Source organism: Pleuronectes platessa, chromosome 15 (assembly GCF_947347685.1).
Source record: "Pleuronectes platessa chromosome 15, fPlePla1.1, whole genome shotgun sequence".
Classification (NCBI taxonomy): domain Eukaryota; kingdom Metazoa; phylum Chordata; class Actinopteri; order Pleuronectiformes; family Pleuronectidae; genus Pleuronectes; species Pleuronectes platessa.
In genome coordinates this window covers 9,049,868-9,073,086 of record NC_070640.1, presented here as the reverse complement: position 1 = coordinate 9,073,086, position 23,219 = coordinate 9,049,868, and the positions used below count along the sequence as shown (strand labels likewise).

The 23,219-nt window shown below is 42.0% G+C and overlaps 1 protein-coding gene across 1 annotated transcript; it reads right to left on the bottom strand.

Annotated features, from left to right (window-relative positions):
* Positions 1–867: 867 nt before the first annotated feature.
* On the bottom strand, positions 868–11,010 carry ubtd2 (ubiquitin domain containing 2). The gene is made up of 3 exons (XM_053442352.1): positions 10,688–11,010; positions 7,558–7,794; positions 868–2,487 (listed from the first exon to the last, which is right to left on the bottom strand). Exons 1-3 carry the CDS (start codon positions 10,755–10,757, stop codon positions 1,982–1,984), a joined length of 813 nt encoding a protein of 270 aa, XP_053298327.1. The 5' UTR covers positions 10,758–11,010; the 3' UTR covers positions 868–1,981.
* Between the last annotated feature and the right edge of the window lie 12,209 nt (positions 11,011–23,219).

The window sequence follows — 23,219 nt, the reverse complement described above, 5'->3', positions numbered from 1 at the left end:
AGAGCTGCTGTGGGAGGGTTTTTTAAAAGAAAACTTCCATGTTCTCTTTGTCTAAAAGGAGTAGGTGTAAAACAAGGAAGTGGAAATGAGGCAAGGAGGAAAACAAAGGAAAAGGGAAATAGCTCTACTGAACTGTATTTTTCCATTTAATGCGGCAACCTTTTAATCAGCTTTGTCCGTGTTAATGACAAATAGCCTACTAAGTTATCATGAGTGTTCTATTCTATCTATTTCTACAGTTCTGTATAGCTATGTATAAAGGTTAGAAATGATGCAGATGAAGTGACCAATTTCGCACTTCTTTTTTTCAGCAAATACTAGTGTAAAGAATTTCTCTAAGGTTTCTATGTTTTTTTCCATTGTTACTATGGTTTATTTTATAATATAGATTTTTTCGTACTCTTGTTGAGGGTTAAGGACAGAGGATGTCGCACCTTGTTAAGCCCTATAAGACAAATTGTGATTTGTGAATACAGGCTATACAAACACAATTTGATTTAATGACTGATTTCAGTCGATATCAACAATTATTGAAGGAGGTGGCGTGGGTCAGGAAAGGACCCATTAAATGTTGATGTGGATCTGAAAGAGAGGTTTTTCATTTTCTCCAATAGTGTGAAATAGAGAAACGAATCTGAATCCAGCGAATTTAAATCTGGTTTCTTAAAGTGACCGTTATTGGGCCTCGGTAGAGGTATGTGCTCTTCTGATCGATATAAAAGTTGATATTGTACTATTGCTTTGATATTAGCTGGAGGGTTGATATCAGTTTGACCTCCATGTGCTCAGTGGACGGACTGGTCAGGGATATATAGTTGGGAAAAGTGTGGCAGCAGTAGCCACTAATAAAACAGGGGAAACTCCAGGTAATGACAAAGTTGTGTTGTTTAAATTTATTGTGTTGCTGACATGGCAAATGTTGGGTATAGTTTCAACCAGAGGACTTGTATAGAGCTGAGATCGTATGTAAAACACTTTATAGTCTATTTTAACAGTGAATGTCGGCCGTAAACAGGCTTTATTTCAAAACATGAAAGTATTCAAAGATCAGACAGAGATCGAGGATTAGAAACAATGATCCATTTTAATTAAAAACGTCTATTTTTAATCAAAATATGTAACTGTGTTTCTGATGTCCATCCTTTACCCACATGAAGAAGTGTGGTTGTGTCTTGATCATATATGAACATTCACACACACACACTCACACACACACATGCGCGCGCGCACACAAACATGGGCTGACTACTTAATGTTTATTACATGATTCCTCTGATTGTACAGTGAAGCAGAGTGAAGCGGCAGCTTGGTAAAACATCCAGTCACAACCTCGGACACATCCGTTTGCTAACTAGATAAAACAATAGAATACTTTTCTTTACAGCTGTTAGCATACTCACTTCATCCCCAGGAGATGAAACGTTCTTGATTTGATTCACATATATTTAAGTATTTAAGTATTGACCTGAATAACTGATTGTTAAAGTATCTTTACCCCTTTTCTTTCTGAAGTGAATTTAAATGTCTGCAATGAAGATGTATGTTTAACAAGATGCAGATTCAGAAACAGCTTTGCCAGAGTGCAGAACGTGAATGGAAACCGGAACACAGAAACAATTTGGACATCAGCGTCGCTAAGACAACCTCATCAGCCGCCTGACAAGATGTTCTTCTTGTCGTTTGGTTTCCATAGGAACAGTTAAAAAGACTTCAAAAAGGTCAAAATTTCAATGTGTAAAAAACAAAAGGAAGAGTCTTTTTCTCGAGTCAAGGTTCCTGTTGCTCCAGCAGACTGCTGACCTCTGCCCAAACAGAGCCCAAACAGAAGAGGAAGGAGAGAAGAGGGCAGAAGAGAAGAGAAGAGTGCAAACCAAAAGAGAAATGTTAAATTTCTTTCTTTCTTATATCTCCCTTGTTATCCTCCTTTTTTTTTTTATACTGCCAGACAGCTGGTATGCCCCCCCCTGACCGGTTTGGGGAATCAATTCTCCACCGGCGTGGGCTCTTGAGGCAGTGCAGCCACTCCCACCGGCCCAGAGGCTTCTTGCACATGTCCCGCAGGAGTGACCGGCTCAGGCTCTGGCGGCGGCTGGCTGAGGATGACCTGCACCACGTAGTCCCTGGAGATGTTGAGTTGGTCCAAGCGCAGTCTGTCCGTCAGTGGCCGACCTGAGAAAAACCAACGCTGGGTTGCGGATGGCACACCCTCTTGGCTCTGTAGACGCCGCTTCATCATGCCCACCGTGTCCGTGGAGCGCACCGCCAGCCGGAGGTCGCGACCCGTTGACAGCCGCAGCCGAAGCTGGCACTCCCCTCCCGAGCCAGGGTCACCGGCGCAACCCGTGGACGGGTCTGCGGCCCCTGAGTCTGGATCTGACCCGTCTGGGTCATCAGAGCGCTCCTCGATCATGTTGACGGGGGGAGAGAGGCAGTAGACCGGCAACTGGTATCGATTCCCCAGTTCATCGTAACATTCTGTCAGAGCTCCTGGAAGAAAGGAGAAAAAGTGTCAACCCAGAATTCAAAAGATAGCTTTCATAAACTTTGTTACCATCACGTATGATATTGCTTCAGTGAGACAGGGGTCGGCCCCAGAACACTCGCCTCTGACAAACAAGGCTATTTCAATAGATTGCTCAATCAGTATTTCACAGTAAAACAAGTCTAACATTGCCAGCTTGCAGAATCCAATTTGCTGTAATGATCCACTGTAGTTTTATGGATGGCCATCGTTACTACAGAAACCATGTATACATTTTTTTTTAAGAGTAACAGATTAAAGATTACACCTTGCCTTAACCGAGCTTAATAACATTTTGGCACAATATTGTTGTAATTAAATAAATGTGTTATGCCGAATATTTTCATTATTGCTCTCCTTAACTGAAAGAGAAAAGCTCACATCATTTTTCCGCCTAAGGAAGCCAAAAATACATTTCACATACCGCTGTAGTAAATGGAAAACAGAAATGAGAGTAGGATTCAGAGATAACAGACTGTTAGTGAGGATCAGAGAGTGAAAGCAGGAGGGAATGTCATGCTCGTGCTGGAGTGTGGTATCAGAAGCCATTGTGTCAAAGTGAAGTTGGTGGAGAGACGGGGAAATAAGCTGTAGTGAAAAGGACAAATCATTCCGCAAACAGAAACCTAACACTGTGGTATTTGCTAGGGGGGAACCCGGGGGTCTACAAGGGGAATTTCAGACAGGTCCTCTTGCATAGTGGACTTGTGCTTATTATTGTCATGTTATTTTATTGAGGTTATTGTCTTTTGTAATGTGAGGATTACCTGCCCTCGTTTTTAGAGTAATCCCAAGAGAAAGTTTTTTTCATTTCTTTTGTGAACAACACCTGAAAGGTCACTGTGCAGCTTGTTTTGATTTATGACTTAAACTGAAACAATCCAATTGACATTATCATTATTTTTGTAAGACAGAGATGAGTGAGCAGAGGCCCTCATCGCGGCTGCTGTGGTCAAGGTGTGTACGTTGAGGCTAAAGTGAACTTTTTGTAATGCCTGGAACCGTTTGTGTTTGTACAGTCATTTTATCCAATTTACAATAATCAGATTAGAGTGTTACACATGTGTAAAAGTGTTTTAGAGTATATATATATATAATATAATGAGAGTATAATATAATGTTAAATAATGGTATTCTTGAAATGATAAGGTTTGGTATAATTACATAGAATAATTTAAGTGACATGTATACATGCCAATCATAGGTCATAACATTGGTGAATCTGGGTGTATTAGCCAGAAGTGCTACTAGATGAAGAGCAGTTTACCCACAACACACCGAACCTAATAAAGCCCTGGCATACCGATGAGGTGACATAATTGGTAACCATATTTTTTAAACATGTTAAAAGATCTCTGCGATAGTTGAACTATTATCATGTGCATCTGGGGATTGACCTTCATGAACTTCTGACCTATCTGCATTCAAGGACTTCAACCTGCTTTAAGACCCGTTAAATTACAAATGTATTCAATTCCTTTCATGTACAATTCAAGACAGCATAAAGAACAGAAGACCGTTAGAAATGTCTGATAAACACTGTTCACTGACAGTGAATCAACACACTTTGATACGAATCTCTGTGTCTGTGTATCGCACATGTTTTTGTTCCACTTGGCCCCACCTTACCGTAGCTAGAAAACACATGTTTATATGAAAACGTCTCTTTGCTGCACTGCTGTTTTGCATAGCCACCAAAAAGTTGCATGACTACAGAATATTATTATACAGTGCATACGCTGTCATGAGTCTGTGAACATGTTTTTGTTCCATTCACTTTTAGCATTGTCACTGGTTATGTTAGCACACAGTTATGCCAAACCACAGCCTCGCTTTTGACAAATGGAGCAAGTTGAGCAGTATTGTGGTTCTTAGACGAGCACATGACTTTCCACAGTCGTTTTCAACCAAGGTTCACGTCTTTGTAGCGTTGTTTAAATTGTGATCTGGTTAGTTTTGTTTCACTTTCCAATTTAAAGAGCTACCCAAATAATTCTATATGACATACATACCTTCTGTTTTCCTCACATACTTGGGCTGTATACTTACTGAATGATATATTCCATTAATCTAATTGCCAGTCATATCATTATGGGTTTACAACCAGCAACTTGAGTAGGGAACCTGAAGGGCCGCCTGGCTCTTAGTATGTCCAATTACTAGCGCCCCATTGTGCATATAATGTCCTGATTTTTATATTTTTCTATAAAAATAAAAGCTGGTGCTGTGACGCCTGTGCATCAAAATGTGAAACAGACTGAGGTCGCAGTAAAAGGCATACAGTATATTCTCTTAGCCTCCATAGATATTTGCATTTACCTTCCAAATATGCTACGTTATGCATCTCATGGCTTCATACTGCCGCAGGGTTCACACCTGACACTCCTTGCTTCTTGAATAAAATCAATAATAAGATCTGGACCCAGCCCGTCCCTGACCGCTGCTGTTAAACACAAACAGGGATAGGCGTAAAACTGTGAGGGTTAAAAAAGTTAAAGCGATTTGACTGCTGTGTGTATTGCAGTCTCAGATGAGTGCAGCGGTGACATCAGGTCTGGGGAATCTACAGCTGCAGCCCAGCATGATCTGAGCTGAACCGGTTAATCTACACAGAAGAATGGAGCCGGACAAGGCCCTGCCTATGTTTATAGGCACAAAAAATACATTTAGTTGCTCGGAAATCAGATTCCGGTGAAGCTTTTTTGTCATCTTTAGGAGCTTTAGATTTAGTGTAACTAGTAACCCACTAACAGAACAATTATCTGCCCCCCTGGTGTCCAACAGGGGATTGCACAAATAAGTAAGAGGAATCACCAGCTAGTTCCTCCTTGAATTCCCATAAACATTAATTAATTAATTAAAATCCCATAAAGGCACTGCTTGCCAACTTATTTATTGACTTCAAATATACCGTACCCATCCGGCTCTTTTTTAGGGGATAACGGTTGCAGCTCCATTAAATGTATGTAAACATCACGTTTTCACCCTTGTTGATTTTTTTTGTCAGTGGGATTACGCAAAACTTGCTGAACGTATTTCCATGAAACTTGGGGGAAGGATGGGACATAGTCCAAGAAAGAACCCATAGGGAGGACCTAGGAGCTTTCATCACTCGTTTCACATGTTGACATTGGGCATTTTTTGTTGTGGTTGTTTTGATTAATTGGATTTTGATGAAAGAAAATCTTGCATATTCAGAGGACTGATATCCATTTGTGTCCGCACTATGGTGTGGCTTGATAGAATGTCAGAGGTCTGTTGGGTCTTGGTTTCAGCCAACTTTTAAAATTATAAAGAATTTATCATAAATTTCAAATTCTGCTTATGACTCTAACAAATACATTAAAAAGAGGTAAACTGAGGATGCATTCTGGAAAAACATGAACCCTTCCATCACTCACAAGGACAACACATCAACATAACCCCTTCCATTTCTCAGCTGAGGTAATACGACTCTGTGGTAATGTGAATAAAGACGATGATGCACATCCGCAAAAATGGAAGCCGCAGGAGCTTATAATTACCATGCGAGTTGTTAGACTTCCTGAATCCAAGCCATGTCACTTTAACTGATTTATTCTGTGTGAATGCTTGAGTATTCTTTACTCTACGTTGGCGAGTGATTACTTCATTAAATCTTCTTTCAAAAGACAAAGGACCCTCCACGTTTCATTTATTATTTATTGATTCCTTCTCCTGTATATACCTCCTAATGGCAGAAGACTAAACACTAAACTCTGTGGCGACTGAGATACACTTAGAGGTTCTTTGAATCCTTTTAGCTGCAGGCTGAATGCCTTATAATTCAGTGCTAATTCACTAAAAAGATTATTATTGTACAAGACAGTAAAAATTATAGAACAGAATCCACTGACACAAGCAGAGATGAACAGATATATGTTCCAACGTTTACCTGTTTATGAAACTCGACACTTGAAACCACAGAGGCTGTTTAAGACACTTCCTGGGGAAGCTTGACTACACGCTTTAGGTTCTCGTTTCTCAAAACCTTAAAAGTGGAGAGCTGGTTTTCAATACCCCGCCGACCAATGGTAAGGGCTGCTGTGGTAAAAAATGACCTGGCAAAGCCACCTCAAAATGTTTGCCGTCCTTATTGTGGTTGTGTTAGCTTGATGAATAGGTTAAAGTAATCTGTGAAGTAGATAATTGACAGCTCTCTGCCTAATCCAGATTGATATAAATTCAGCCTACACCTGCTTGAACTTGCTGCTTTATCGTGGGGTTTGTTAACACTTTTTTAAGCTACAGAGACATAAAGAAAACAGTCTCGGAATGAAACTAAAGCACAGATTAGACTGTTAAAGGCAACTAACCTTCTGTATAGTTGTAACATCCTGATTTATTTGCCATCTTCAACATCTAGATCCAATATACGTGAGTGTTTAGCAGATGAAGTGGCAGTAACGTCGGAATGTCCCTGCCAACCTGAATACCACTAAGAAGAGTATACCTCCGTCAAGGCCCAACAGCCCCCTCACCACATTTAAATTCACTAGATCTGGATTTTTATCAGAGTTTTTCATAAATATCTGATATTATTCATCAAGATCCAGTAATCATTCTCTGAGAAGAAAATCTAAATAAATGCCCTAAAACAGTGGGGCAGAGGCAATTCAACAAATATATACAGTAAAATAAATTGTATTTACACATTTTCTATAAACTAGCCCAACAATTAACATCTGCAACCCTTTAAAGAAATTCTCTAAAGCTTAGCTCATGGGTTTTTCTTGGGAGGAGCGTGTTGGGTCAAATTCTTTTGAGTTTGGTAATCAACTCCAATATCCTGCACAGAGTCCACCCTACTGGTATTAGATGGAGAATAAAACAAACACTGTCTGCTGTGTATATATATATATATATATATATGTTGTACATATTGTGGTTTTTATATTGTTGTTTGTACAGTGCACCAACCACACCAAAGCAATTTCCTGTATGTGCAAATATACATGGCAAAAAAAGAATTCTGATTCAGATTCTGATCAATTGCCACTGTGTAAAATGTGTGTTACCGTGCGGCAGTGTGATGCTGGCCCCGTCGAGGATGGCCTGAGCCAGCAGGTGGTCACTGCTCTCAAAGGCGCTGGCCGCAGCCCGCAGCGCATCCCAGATCTCCTTCCGGCCCTCGAACGCTGGCGCAGTATCCCAGAACTCATCTCTCTTGCTGCGCAGCTGGCCTTCAGTCATCGGGTAGTCACTTTTCCATTTAGGCCGCTCTCTCTTCAGGGGCTGGTTACGCCCTAGAGCCACTGGGAGGGAGGGAAGGAGGGATGGAGAGGGCAAGACAGAAAAAGACACAGAATGAAAGTGAGGGTGGTGTGATTAGAGGGAGGTGAAGAAAGAAAAAGATGGGAGGGAAGGATAACCAAGATAATAAGTAAATAAATATGGATGTAGGGAGGAGAAATTAGACAGACATGAAATGGAAGATGACAGAAAGAGAAAGGGAATTCAAATGACAAGTGGGGATGGAGGAAAAAGAGAAGAGGAATAAGGAGAATTATGATTTATTTTATTTTTTTAGGATTTAGGAAGTACATAATTTTGTTAAAATAACAGATTGAAACACACCCATACAAGTGTTCAGTTACAAATCCCTATATGTTAGCAGGCTTCCAACATCTGCAGCATGAACAACACCATCTGGATCACCACCGAAGGGGACAACAGGTACAGGACAGCGTGTAGTGTGTGTAGTGTGTGTAGTGTGTGTGCAGAATGTGCTTGTTTGTGCAACACAAGAGACAGAGGAGAGGAGAGGAAAGACGAGGATGACGGATCGAGGTGTTGAGTTACACCTGCTGCTGGTACACATGCACGCTGATGATCACAAGGTGTGGGCTGATAACACCAACCTTCAACTGACTGTTTGTAGTAAATAAGACCTCGAACAGTTTACACTCACTTTATCTTAATCCCCATTTTGGCCCATTTGTATAGCGATGTATTGCACCTGAATAGCCTGCAAGGACTAGACACTGTTTAGGGACAGTAGGTAACATAAGTCCTTGGTTAACAAAGTAGAATTAGGATTAGACTCGAATAGCACACAAGGGGAGAAATACAGGTGTGGCAGCATTAAACTCAAATAGACGAAACATTAATCCTCTTACTAGTTCAAATGAAAACGGATTATGAATATTGAAGTATTCTGAAGCTGCATACACTTTAGTCGCAGTGATCTGCCTGTATTAGTACCACCCTGACTGCACACACACACATTCATACTCCTGCACTACCTTACTTTCCAGGTCTGTTAGACCAAAAATGTACCTTTAAACATCAGTGTAGTTGTTTTTTTTTAAGTAGTTCCCAGGAATTCTTAGGAGATAGATTTGGCAAACCTTGTGTAGTCATTTTAAACAATATTTGCTTGAACTGGGTAAACCTGGTTATGACACCTGCTTTGGGGAAAGCAGAATGTGTTTAGGTCTAATTGCCTTGTCTCTGTCAGCATAAAGCGAGGTGTCAAGTACCAGCTGTTTGGTTGCATCTGTTTATAACACAGCACGAGCTCTGGTTGAGACACACTTCACTGGGATTGCTGGAACCTGTGAAGTGGGACATCTAGACAAGCAGGAAGTCTGGGAGACGCAAAAAATGACGATATTAAGGAAAACAGACCGTGGTATGTGGTCAGTCCCCAGGCGCCGACCCAGATCTCTAGATCTACACATAATATCCAGCCTATTTCTATCCAGCTACCTTTATGCATGAATCTTTCCAACATCGTCAGTGCCACATGGAGGAAGAACCGGACCAGCCCTCAAACAAGAGACCTAATGTAATGCTTAATGATTGTTTTAACCACTGACTGTAAAGATGGAAGGTGGATGTCTCCACTTCCTGCCACTATCCATAAATAATTTCCCAGATATGAACCCTGTCATCTTGAGCATTTGGAGCTATAGTCTGTAGTGAGGTCCTGTCCACACACAAAAACATAATGTTTATGACCTTGTTTCAAGTCGAATTTGAATGTTGGGGCTTATGGAATCTATTTTTAAGGTTGAATAATTGGTCCCCATTTACTTAAATTGTATTAGATTTGGCTGCAATGCTGTTTAGCCCTGAAAGTGTTCTGTGGACTCAAACACTTCGACCACCCCTCCATCGACCCAGTTGTGCGTAGATAATGAGTGGATTTTCACTTTTGGGTGAACTATCCCTTTAATACGGAGGAGGTTGGCTCTATGACCTTTTACTGCAGCCAGCCACCAGGTGGCGATCCAGACGCTTTGGCTTCACTTTTGGGAGCCGGCATGTCATCCATCTTTAAATAGTCTACGGTGTTAAACACAAACCCAATTTATCATGTCACCAGAAATCAATTTAAAACGAAAATAAACATTCAAACCCTATTTAAATCCACTGTAAGAGTCACTGCTTGAGTTCTTACACCCCAGGGCTTCAGTGATTCCATGCAGGGCTGATTATTGATCGATTAATTGAATAAACTTTAAGTTTTCCTTTCAGCATGGAGCCCACTGCTCTCAGGCCTTGTTCCCACATCGTAACCACAGGGTTTAGAGCTCACTCCCTTCCACATCAAGCTGCAGCAGCCTGCACGTTTCTACACTTTCCATCAGTAATCCTGCTCCCGCAGGTCACTCGCACCGATCAGCCGGTGACAACAAAGGCCAAGCATCAGTCTCAGCGCGTGCGAGCAGACGCGGGGGTCGAGACCCGCCGGAGATCAGACTGTCCCTCTCCCTGCCTGCGAGCCCCGGCCGTCTGTGACCCATATGTGTTAATGCAGCGACGCTAGCAGGCTACCCAGGCTAGGCTTTAGCCCGGGCTAGCTCGGCACAACAGCAAAAAGAACAAAGGGAGGCAGCGTCGCAGAGTAAACACCCCCCCCCCCCCCCCCCCCCCCCCCCCCGGTCTGACAGGCGTCGCTCCGGGGCCTGCGGCGTGTGGAGGGAACGGTGCCCGGGGAGGGCGGCGGGCTCCGCGGGCTCTGTCTGGCTCGGATTGAGGGGAAGGGAAGAACGACCCCCTCCTCCACCTCCACCTCCTCCACCACAGCAGCAGCAGCCAGGCAGGACAACATACAGACAAGCCTAGAGGAAGCGAACCCTCCACTCCCCTCTCCCACCCCCCGCCCCCCAAAAAAAGACGCAGATAAGCCCCGTAAGTTACCTCCGGTGCCGTCCGAGTTCTCGTTCAAGCTGCCCGAGGAGTCGTGGTGGCTCCCGACACAGCCACCCATGGATGTTTCGGCGGAGCAGCCCGGGCTAGGTAGCTCACCCCCCGGCCCTCAGCTAGAGCTACATCCAGCGAGCCCCCCTCCTCTCTCTCTCTTTCTCTCTCTCTCTCTCTCTCTCTTTCCTCCCCCCTCTCTTCCCTCCCTCTTCCCTTCCCTCCTTTTTCCTTTCTCCTCGTTCCCTCCCCTCGCTTCCTTCCTCCCTACCCTCTTCCTCCTCTCCTTCGGGTTGCAGCGGGCATCATCTTCTTCCTCTGTGGGGAAGGCGGAGTGAGAGAGAGAGAGCTAGAGAGGGGGGGGGGGGGGGGGGGGCAAGGTGACCGAGGGAGGAATGAGGGAGAGAGAAAAGAGACACGGAACAATGGAGAAGTGCACAGTATTTAAAAGAAGGATTCTTCTTCTGTGGGGCTGCACATTTTGACTTCAGTCTGGTGACAGTTTTGTGAATGTTCTGATGAGGACACGTTCAATGAACCTGGTGTTCCTCAAGGTTCAAGAAGACCCACATTAAGAAGACTGCCCACCTCCATTATTTTCTATTCTGCACAATTTCTATCAATCAATCAGTCTATTGAGTATTTTTCATGTTTTAACAAAGATAAGACACGTTGAACAGCATAAAGAGCATGTTCTAGACTAGAGATTGAAATATCTCTTTAATTTAACAATGTCTTTTTTAGATTTAACAACACACTGCATTGATGTTATTGTTCTAGTTTGTGCAATAGTTGTTCATTTTGTTTTCAACTTGTCTTCTCTTCAGTCTCTTTATCGCTGCAGTGCGAATGCTGCAATGTTACACCAGATGAGCCCACTCCTGCCTGGTCACTATCTTTAGGACTGTCCTGAACAGACTTGAGTGTAATTTGACCCACTGGCAAACACACGCACACACACCAAGTCACTCACATGTATCCGTGCGCATACACAATAGCAACAGGATAGCAAGGGTACATTTACAACTAAGCTGTCTGGAATTACAATTATTTCCCATTGCTGGAAACAGAATGCCGACATTTTTATATGATGTAACACATGACTTGACATGTTGCTACACACTCTGTGGTCAAGGTCACAGCTGGAGATCCAGTAGAATCTTCTCTACTGCATTTCCACTTGAAAAGTCATATTCAGGAGTCAAAGAATAGCCCCATGTCAGAATGATCAGAAGTCAGAAATGAAGGCACCAAGGATTGAGATTATTTAGAAAATAAAGAGGTTTTCAGATAGATTCTCAAACCTGCATTGTTAAGAGATTAAAAGGAAATGCCACAGTTAAACTCATAGAATTCATCTGTTCCCTGTAGCATTGTCAGAGGCCACGGTAAGCAGTTAAATGTTACTAACAGAGACTGTTCTAGGCAAGAATAGGCTATTAAATAAAAACCCTGCATGACACGTTCTTATGTGAGCGCTATAGTGACCTCTGGTGACTTCAGTTTAGAGGTATAAAAAGAAATGTGTAAGTTTGATGGTCGTTGCAGTAAAAGTCTAAATCAAATTAATGAAACCTGAAGACCTTGTACTGCACCTTGATATTACTTTTACAGTTTTGCAATTTATGTGACAGAAGTAGGTTGTGGTGATAAACTGATTGGAAATAAACATGTGTATGTGCATGTCTCCATTGTCTCAGCAGACATGAAAAACACTTTGTCCAGTGTTTACTTTGTTGAGACAGTATTTGTGCTCACACGTCTTCCTGCCAAGAATCAATAAAAAGTGCCTTCAAAGGAGGCAGCTTTGAGCAAGGTCAGTCTGTCATGTGACTGATATTCACAGTAATACAAAAATAATAAATGTACTGTCATCTGCTTGGATTGTTCCAGTAGATGGTGCTGGAGAGTTTTAATTGCAGAATAAAGGTATGTACGGTGTGTACTTGTATCTTGAGTGTAGACATTGTATATGGTCCTCACTTTCTCAAAAGGATGTTTAAGGGTTAAGAAGTGAATTAGTGTTGGGGTTAGAAGTAGGTTTAGGATACTTGTTTCCTTTGAAAGGACACAGGAGTTGCACCATCCTTCCCTCATAAACTCTCTCCCCCTAGTCCCAGGCCCACTGACTGGTGTGACCACATCTCCTTCCATAGCCCAAACCCATTGGGGTAAGGCTATCAGCTGATATGGTTAAGAATAGGGTGAAGGGTTATGGGAAGCACTATAACAATGAGTGTCCACACTAAAGCCATAATAACCTAAACTACCTGGAACTAATAGTAGATTAAAATTGTGCTGGGGCAGAAAAGACAAGCACCATTAACAATATATATTCAACCAGCAATGCCAGACTTAAAGTAAAGGAACAGCTTGATCGATCCGCTGAAACAGAACACTAGTACTGGACCGGGTAGACTTCCTCAATGCTGCAAGCCCCACCCCAACGGTTACTATACTTCAGTTAAGTACTACCCCTCCAGGCAGGGACTTTTCAGGGGGTTAAAAGATTCCCTGGAACCTAATTTATTTAATAGTTTCTGCAAAGATGCCAAGTTCCTGCGGCGGAAATGCAGTTCAAGATCGAAGTATAACCATGTGTGTGTGTGTGTGTGTGTGTGTGTGTGGAGGCTTAACAGTGCTGTCCACATTCTCAAACATTCACTTTTATACACTGTCAGAGGTTTTTCCAACTGAAGCTCTGACTTTCTTTTATAAATTTCCCCATGTGTTGAAAATGAATCAAATATATTGGATCTGCTCTACAACTTAAGTGTAGTTACATTAAGTGTAGTTACATTCAGCACATGTCCATTGGCCATCTTGTCCGATGACGAGTATCCAATGAGCCCACTTATATGCCCTTAAATAATAAAAAAAGAAAACATGGATGATATAGTAGAAGCTGTCAAAATAGAGAGATACTGTGTAAGAGAGCAGAAGAATCAAACATTTTCACTGTGACAATATTCCCTCAGCTCTCTGTTTCCTCTGCGAGCAAACAACCAGACACAAAGCATCATTTTCACACTGGTAAAAAATTCAATAAACAAAAGTGGCAGACTTCTCCAGACAATGACCAGCAATCATTTCTTCTCATAGCCCTTTGAAGTCGACTCTTCTTTATCCGATGTTTCTCTCTAATCTCGGTCTGTGCTGCTTCTTTCACTACCCCCACCCTTTCTTCTCCCATTCATCCTCTTCGTTAGTGTCTTCTTTTTCTCTTTCATCAAGGCAACAGTGTAGCGGCAGTCAAGCTTTAACAGGCTTGTCATTGATTTACTCTTAGCTGTTCCTTTCTATCGCCGGTCCCAAACTCTGCAGCCGCACATCTGCCCTATTATCTCTGATGCTCCAATTCACATCATCCGTCCTTTTGAAGATGTTCAACTGCCCCATCTGTGTTGAAGATGGGAGTGCGAGTGGGTCCATTGATTTACTGTTATCTGCCAAGTGCTCTCTCCCCCCCCCCCCCACCCCCCCCACACACAATCCGAGCCAGTGTAACCACAGAATGTATTTTTATGAAAGACCGGAGAGATTGGGCTGCCTGGTGCTTTAAATGCTTTCACATCCAGCTGTGTGTGAAGGAGGCTGACGGACAGCCCGCAGTTGATTGTCCATTCATTGAGCTACTATTACCTCCTTCTACAGTGCTGACTGAATCCCTCACTGATTCCTAATGGTGTCACAGTTCCCTGGTGAAGCAAAGAGATGGAGACAGGGGACGGGATGAAGGCCGAGTGCAGAATTAGGTCAAGTTGACCCTGAGGATGTAAACGTTATTCAGCCTAAGAGGCTCTATGAAGCCAGGCCACTTTGTTTTGCCTATCCCCCAAAATTGTCCCTCTTTTTTTTTTTTGATTGTCTGTCATCCCTGTGCAGCCCACTAAACAAAGGTAGTGCTATTTCTTGCTGTACTGAGATCCTTAATTCAGTTTTCTAAATGTATGCAGATTAATTTATGTTGACATAACTTGTATCGGCCTTAAAAGAATCCTGATGCCAGTATGAACCACACAGCACTGTAGCCAAAAATGGATTTGCTGCAGACAGCCACCAGGGGGCAATCAAGATGATTTGGCTTCACCTTTGGGGAGCCGAAAGGTTGTTGACTCCTGCATGCTCTGCTCAGGCGCCACCTCTCACTTGAACATTCCAGACATTCTCCTGATGTAAACGCGTCTGTCCCACACAATCTCCTGCTGTGTACTTAATATTTTGTAAAATTGTGTTTTTCATGTCTGAAAATAGTTATATTCAACTTGGACTGACCCACTTCACCAAGAGCCTGAGCTGTTTGTGGACACGCCCCTTTTAAATGTCTACCAAGCTGCTACGACTCTGTGAGTAAGAATGTGAGAATCCCAAAATATGTTCTCGTCTGACAAAGATTATTCGTGATAAAATTAAAGATGTTTCTGTCGAGGATCTACACAGGCCGAGTTGTAATTTGTGCTGTGAGATACATTAACTTGAAGCCTGATGTGCAGCAGCCTGATGCGGAAGAGCTCGAGGAGTTGCTGCTTTGTTTCTGTTGGTGCTTTAATGAAGTGTCATGTCCCTGATACTTTATCAGACTGTTAGTGTGTTACCACAATGACAGTAGTTCTGAGTCATGAGACCATAACAGATGTCCAGTTTGGAGAAATTCAGTGCTAATACATCAACGCAACAATAATTAAAGCTGACTTAAATTACCATAGTGAGTGAGCTCAAAGCATTGTTTGGACTATGAGAGCGAGAGAGTGAAAGAGAGGGAGACATGATGGGAATTTTTCTCACTCGAGCCGACCTCCTCTTACTAATTTTGGGCATTAGTGCTGCAGTCCTGGTAGCTTATATGTCTTATCATTCCAGACTCTGTCTTGCTCTCGCTTATTGTCTGAGTGTGTATGTTTGTGTGTACGTGTGTCTGTGTGTGTTTGTGTGCATGTATATTTGTCCTTTGACCTATTTGTTACCTCTTCTGGACCTTTTCTGGGATAAACACTGACATTGTTGGGATCAGTAGTCCTCATGGGGTCCACATGCCCCACCAAATGAGGCAAGACATCATTTCTGAGGTCCTGGATGAGGTTAGATAAGGAATGGTTATTGTTCACCCTCTGGAGTCCACAATTATGCTGATGGGTTTAAAAAATGTTCAGGTAGGTCTGAATGAAGTGAAGCAAAAGCCAGTCTGCAGGACTGTCTTCTTGCCTCCGAAGTCACATGCACACTTCTTGCTATCTTCGGGCTCTACTAGCTCATTCTCTTTTGTCATCCAATCAAAGCCTGACATGCTGGCCTTGAGCCAATCACTTGTAGGCTGTCTAAGTTGAAAATATCCTTTCTCCCTACTGGCTGTTTGAGTGACCCAATTTCACCCATGCACCACCTCAACACTGCATACCAGGTCATCTCCCTACAACTGTCCAATCATAAGCCCTTCATTAGACGCCGCAGCCTCATGCTGCAGTCTCATTTACAGGGTGTGTATGTGTCCTCATGGGGTCACAACCATGGCGTGCTTGTAGAGCCCCCAATAACCAATGCACACCTATTCCACGGCACTGCTTCCATGATGCTGTACTTCCTGCACAATGCTCTATCTGCCTCTGTTCACAATAAATACAATTTAGGTAAAATGTACTCATTCTCATTCATGACTCTCCACAATGATTGGAAGTAAATGCAGGGTCCTAACAAGGATAGATGTGCAATCAATGCATATATGTGTGTGCATGTGTGTGTGTGTGTGTGTGTGTGTGTGTGCGTGTGTGTGTGTGTGTGTGTGTGTGTGTGTGTGTGTGTGTGAATGTGTGTGTGTGTGTGTGTGTGTGTGTGTATGTGTGTGTATGTGTGTGTGTCTACCGGAGCCCACACAGACCTGACATGTTATGGTAAAGCTCAGTGATGGAGATTTGTGCGTAGGCTTGCTCCTCTTCATATTCATACACCACCTATTGTGTATACTCCAATTGCTCAATAAAGACAACTATAATCTCTGCTTATGTAGACCTCTACACTCAATGAATCACAACTCTGTGCATGTACCCTCAAGAGTGTCACTGATGTCCAAGACAAACCTGCTCTGTCTTCTGCTTTGGGACAGTTGGGGTATGTTGAGGCATGAACTCAACAGAGAAATACCAGCAGGAGTTTTTTTTCTCTTTACTTTTCTTCCAGCAACAACAGCTAATCTCTAATAAGCCTATCTCTACAAAATCATGTGCCTCCATGGTTCCCAGACAAAAGATTCTTCTGCTTTTGACCTAGAATCCCTTGAGTTTTCCTCTATGAGCATGAAAGTCATGCAAATCTGTCCTTTTGAGTGAAATGTTTCCACAACTACTATATGAGTTGCCATTGATTTAGACCTTGATGGTCTTATCAGGATCATTTTTAATCATCTAACTTTGGTGATCTGCTAACTTAATCCAGTGACATGTCAGTTAAAAGGTTTACTGTGTAACTAACCAAAGCATCTGCTTGAGGCATTGTAGCATAGTCTAAGAAAAGGAACATTTAATAATTATAATTGTGATCATGAGTATCAGGATTGTGGCTAATTGTCTTTGCTTGAGACTGCTGGCGTTCTTTGAGTTTGTCCCCTAAAATGTTAATTGGTGATAAACCTTGAGGAAAAGAGGAGGAAATGACGAGAGAGATCAATATGGTATCGATATTACAAATATAATTGTAGCTTAGCGACTCAGTTATACAAAAACATTTGCTTCGGTTATTTGCTTTTGTGATTGCTCAATTTATTTTAACTGCAGTTAACCTCATAATCAGCAGAGCTACAGGCGAAACCATCGAGAAGGAAAGGTTGTGCATTACGCCATATTTAATTGAATATAAATAGAATATCTAGATATCTTGAAAGGCTCAATACATTTCTGTCTGCAATATTTTTATCACCGTCTACTCTATTTTCCTACCGTTATATTTTATAGCATTGCCCTTACAGTAAGGGCCTTACTGCTAGGCTGACCAGTATTGTCCAACACTTTTGATTGTACTGTTGACTTTGTGTTAAATTAAGTATGACAATAACATTTTAAAACTGTCTTTCTACCAACTTTGTTCATTTGTCCTTTGTATCTACAAGTGTCCGATGGAATAAGCAATGCTATTGAGCTGTGGAAAAATCCAGCCCAGTCTGGCAGAGCGTAAAGGGCAATTAGCAACATAATGTAATAAACAAGCAGAGTCTCCTGTTTGACAAGAGAAGGATTAAACAGATATTTTAGCGATTGGTAGCCTGGTACAAAATGTCTACCGATGAACGTCATGTCCAGGCAGTTTCAAAAGCACTTTTGCTGAGATCTGATTCACATGTCAGGTATGCAGACATGGAATGACAGTGTGCATGTCCTCCTTTCACATGGATCTGCATTATTCCTCTCCCCATGTATGTGCACATAGCCACCGTGTGCGTCACAGCTGGATTGCCTCCCGGCGACACAAAAATGTGATCAGCCTACACCTCCATGTCTAGTTTGGTTTATCCTGTGGCACTGTGAGTCAAATTGGATTTCGCTGTCGGAGCTGCCTCCTAATGCGTCCTGGCATGATTGGACAATAAAAGTCACAATGAAACGCCTGACAGCTAGCGTGAAATCGGGTGGCTCAGTATCCAGCCTCCGGGATGCCGTGGTGCTCAGTCTGCATGCGTCTAAATAATGATCTAATCTTCAAATAATTATACCTAATCGGGTTTGATTTAATGTAATCTGATGTTAACAAATGGTGATTTTAGAGCAGCTTCTTAAGATCGATAAGCCCCTTATGAGATGTATAAACCAGTCTGGTGACCTTAGAAAAGCATATTGTTTAGCAAAAGCAACAGATGAAGTCATTTTGTCTTTATTTCCTCAGTGGAAAAAAAATTGGAGGTATAACTTCGGTGATCATGGGTTTCAGTTAACCACTGGTAACAGCACATTAGGTGCATCTGCATCATTAACTTCATATTGAGAGAAATTAAGTGAAAATTGAATGTAAAATAAGTGCATGAAAATGGCACCAAACTCACAGCATGATTAAACATTTGCAGAAATTGCATTTAAACTCTGTATGACGTTAACCATTGGGTTCAGGTCAGATCTCAGTCGGACGGTGGATGACACACACGGCCAACAGCGCTCGCCAAATGGAATACAGACCGACAGCGGGACGGACTATCAATGATATTTAACTTCCTGTGCTTCCCTGGAACTGTACCATGGACACAAATGCACATACATCCACAGGCAGGATGGGTTGCAGAGACATATTTACTGTCACAGGCCTTACGAGGGATTTCACATGCATGCGGATGTGCATATTCACATGGATAAACATACATGGACTCACACATTCACACATTCAACCTGTTGCCAAGGCCGCCCAGTCAGCTGGTGTGACACCATATGTTGCAGTGTTGGCAGCATCACAAGTGGTGAGTTACTAACATGTCACAAGCTAAAACACATTAACTTCCCCTTAACAACAAATTCTTAAACACACTCACAAACACACACACATGCTTCTCAAACTACGTTTCGGCTTCGTTGCAAATATGTATATTATGAGCGTTTGCACAATAATCATGGCATAAACATCTCCAATTTCTAAACACCCATGGTATCTATTAAACATCTAAATATTCTTACCTTCTGCTATTTATTCTGCTGCTAGGAATATTTTCCTGAAGGTCCAGAGGGGACTGCTGTAAAACACAATTTAATTAGTACATTAGCATCTTAAAACACATTCTGTTTGTAAAATTACCATGGGATGGTCCCAACATAGACATTGTGAAAATGCAAATGGGTATAACCCTTTTTTCACCTGTAATTACTGTAGCAAACAAGTGAGCACATTTTTATCTAAAACTTTTCCACGAAAGACAAAAGTTTAAATATGACCTTTAAACTAAACATAGTCTGCAAGAATTATGATTTATGGAATAAAATATAAATCAAATGGTTTTGTTTAAATTCTTCTCTGAGCTGGAAAAGCTGGATGGGATCACCTGCTCTCCTCAGTACCATATGGATCTGTCATGTAAATCTATACAGACGGTAAATGACCCTGAGCTGAAGACTGTTTAAATTATAGATCTATACATCTTATACATGACGTCTTCATACGTCATTTGTAGGACAGCTGCTGTATTAAACATACCTCGCACCGCCTGAAGAAGCACGGCTATACTGTTTACTGTGGAGAATATGGTGCAGCTCAGCATAGGTATCACTTGACATGCTTCACCTAAACTATCATCCGATTAGCGTTTTCCCCTCTCCGTCCTGACTCCATCTGCATTCCTGAGGGATTTTAAGACAATTTGGGAACTTGACATCACCTTCTTGTTGAGTTAGGACGCTGCCTTGTTTGGTTTGGGCTTTTTTCAGGTTTTTCAGTTGAGTTCAAACCAAATTAACAAGTGTGAAAAGTGCCTCGGACCACAGTCGAGACCAAAATCTGAATCCAACCATGTTTCAGTTCGTTAACGGTATGAAAACACTTTTTTGATAGTTGGCAGTTGCAGAAAGTTGAGACAGCATCAAACAAAAGAAGAAGAAAAAATAGCTGAAGCTAAACTAGTCTCTCCAGAGTTGCCTAGGCTCACAGGATTGCTTGCAGCTACAGCCAGGAAAGCAGCTAGCTTAGCTTAGCATAAAGACAGCAGGCAGGGAGAACAGCCTGGCTCCACAGGCAACTCAAATCTGATAAAATAACACTTTAGATCTTGTTTGTGTAAAACTCTTTGACTCTAGCTTTCTTCTCACAACTCATCTATGTGTGGTGAACCTTGAAAACTACAAAATTAAACAAATAAAGAAATGATATGCTTTCATTTCAACAAATACCGCAGCAGAAGTGATCAGGGCCGTAATCTCGGCAAATGAGACCAACAGTCTCGGTGTGTGTGACCACAGAATGACGTGTGAGCGAGATAGCAGTGCCTTATTTATAGACCAAAGCTAAAGTTGAGTCATGTTGTGGCTTGACGGTGTTGTGCTCGTTCCCATAACAAATATGTGTTTGTGTGTTGTCATTTAGGTGCAACCTCAAGTTCTCATGGACTAAAGAGTAGTTTAAAGTCGAAAAGCAATTTATGACCTAAGACTGTTGATGGATGTTAAAACCTGGTGATCACTTTCAGTTTGTGAATGCTTTTTCTCCCCTTCAGCACGGTTTGATAGCTGCCAGTATTGTTTTTCCCAGGACACCACTTGCAGTTTCGGTCAGGACTGACTGCAGCAGCTATAACCAGGGACAGATTGTCACGTGTTGGCTGCTTCATGTCCTTGAACCAACGTGTCCTTAAATCTCAGGGTCACAGGTCTCTCACAGAAGCTTTTTAATAGACCTGATTTCACAAGTGGTGGCAGGAGCGGGCGGAAACAATAATCACGTGAGGATTTTGAATCCATACCAGGTCATCCTGTTCACACAAACCACCAGACCAAGACCAATTTTGCAGGCTATACCCATTTAGCTTCAACACTCAAGAACAACTAGACAATTGAACTCAGAACTTGGGCCACATGCAGAAGTAACTTCAATCACATGCAGAAGCAGCTTCAATGTTACATGCCTTTTGTCCTTATTGACTAGAGCTGGCATGATGACGGCATTTAACTGGCTTTTAGAAATATTATAAGTTTATTCTGCAAATGTTGCCTTCGCTAGTTGGCTGCCAGCATTGAATTGGAGCTTATCAATTGTTGGATTATAAAATATTGATTTGTTGCTGGTGTACACAGCGTAACTTCAGACAAATTTCATTTTTATGATTGGGGAACGCTTTCAGAATACGAATGGATTAGGGAGTCAAGTTTATGCTCAAAAGTGACATCTAGTGGCAGTGATTACTGTATTTATACCCTTGCAATGTAATATATGCCATTTTTCAAAATATAATTTAATAACAGTTACCTGGGCCACACGGCACATGCATGCACACATGTAGAAGATGCATGCGTCCACCCTTCCCATGCATACATTCTTAAAGAAGGTGAACACGGAAGGAAAGTGACCTTAAAAATGTTGATGCCTTATACTTTTAGTGTCTCTGAAAGTGTGTTTAATTCTCTCATAAGCTTAAAGTTCTGTTTGACGTGTCTGTGACTGTCCATCTACAACTCATCTTTGTGACTGAAGAGAACAAAGTCGATTATTCCATTGAAGGAATTTTTTTTCTGTATTTAGACATGTGCTGTGGGTTGTTTACATTCAAGTAGAAGGCCCGCTGGGTTTTAGTGTTGTAAAACCCCCACAACACTTTCAAAGAAATCTGATGTTTTTTACATGTGTGCGAGCAATAGACACACACACACACACAAACACACACACACACACACACACACACACACACACACACAGACACAGACAGACACACACACACACACAGAGCGCGGAAGACAGAAGATCTGTCTGTGCTCACTGTCTTCCTTAGCTTTTGGCTGGAGGTATTGGGTCAGCTTCAGTTCAGGCAGCAACACAAGCTCCATCTATAAACTCTCTGTGATCATAAGATACACTTGGCAAATCTCTCTCTGCAACACACATGCAGACACACACATTCAGGACATTGTTTATTCGTGCATGTACATACGTATATTGTCTGGAGTGTGTATAAATGCTATATTGCATGAGTCAGCATTTGTGAGTGCATGTGCACACACTTTATGACTATAAGAGTGTGTCTGAATTTTACAGGTATTTATGCAGACGAGTAAGAAACAGATATATTGTGTGTGTTTGTGTGTCTGTGTGTTTATCTAGAGGGCATAGCCATGTGTACACAGCCTTAGGCCCAACCCAGAGGGTCTCTGTTTTGATCTACAGGGATTAAACCAAAATGCCTGTAAACATATGTGTGTGGGTGTGTGTACATTGCGTGTTTGTGAGTGATTGATCACAAAGGACATATATTAAATAAATATACAAATGCATATTTTCACATGATCATCATCAGGGTCCAGCCATGTGAATTATTTCGCTTTTTGTTAATATTTCAGTCCTGATTTAACCATTTATTGCTCAAATGGGAATACAGTTGTGCTTGGGGAGAATGGCTCCATTCTTTTGATGCTCTCTGGATTAACCAAGCAGCACGCTAAGATAAAACAGGGAACACAAGCAAAAAAACCTGGTGGGCGTAGCTGGCAATACAAATTTGTTCAAGATGAATACCATTTACTACAACCATATTTGGACTCCGTTCTAAAAGGTGGAGGCTGGGGTGGTGCAGGCAAGTTGCCGGCACCAGGGCGTGAGTGGCAGGGGAGCTAACCAGGGATCTGTGCGTAGAAGCAATCAGGCTGCAGACCTAAAAATATTGACTATAGAATGCAGGCATGCATTTTGGGAGAGGTCATGCTACCGTTATGTGTATTATCTTTGTGTAGCGGCAAGCATGCTGCATAATGCTAAAGTTATAACTATAGAAAGCAGGCATGTGTTCTGCGAGACCTCACACTACATTTCTGTAAAATATTTATAGCAGCAAGCACGCTGCAGACATTTAAAATTATTACGAAAGGCGGCA

Coding starts and splice junctions, on each gene's coding strand:
- ubtd2 (XM_053442352.1), bottom strand. CDS start 10,757: ATGGGTGGCTGTGTCGGGAGCCACCACGACTCCTCGGGCAGCTTGAAC. Junction 7,795..10,687: donor GAACTCGGACGGCACCGGAG/GTAACTTACGGG, acceptor CCTCCCTCCCAG/TGGCTCTAGGGCGTAACCAG. Junction 2,488..7,557: donor CAGCATCACACTGCCGCACG/GTAACACACATT, acceptor CCTTTCTTCCAG/GAGCTCTGACAGAATGTTAC.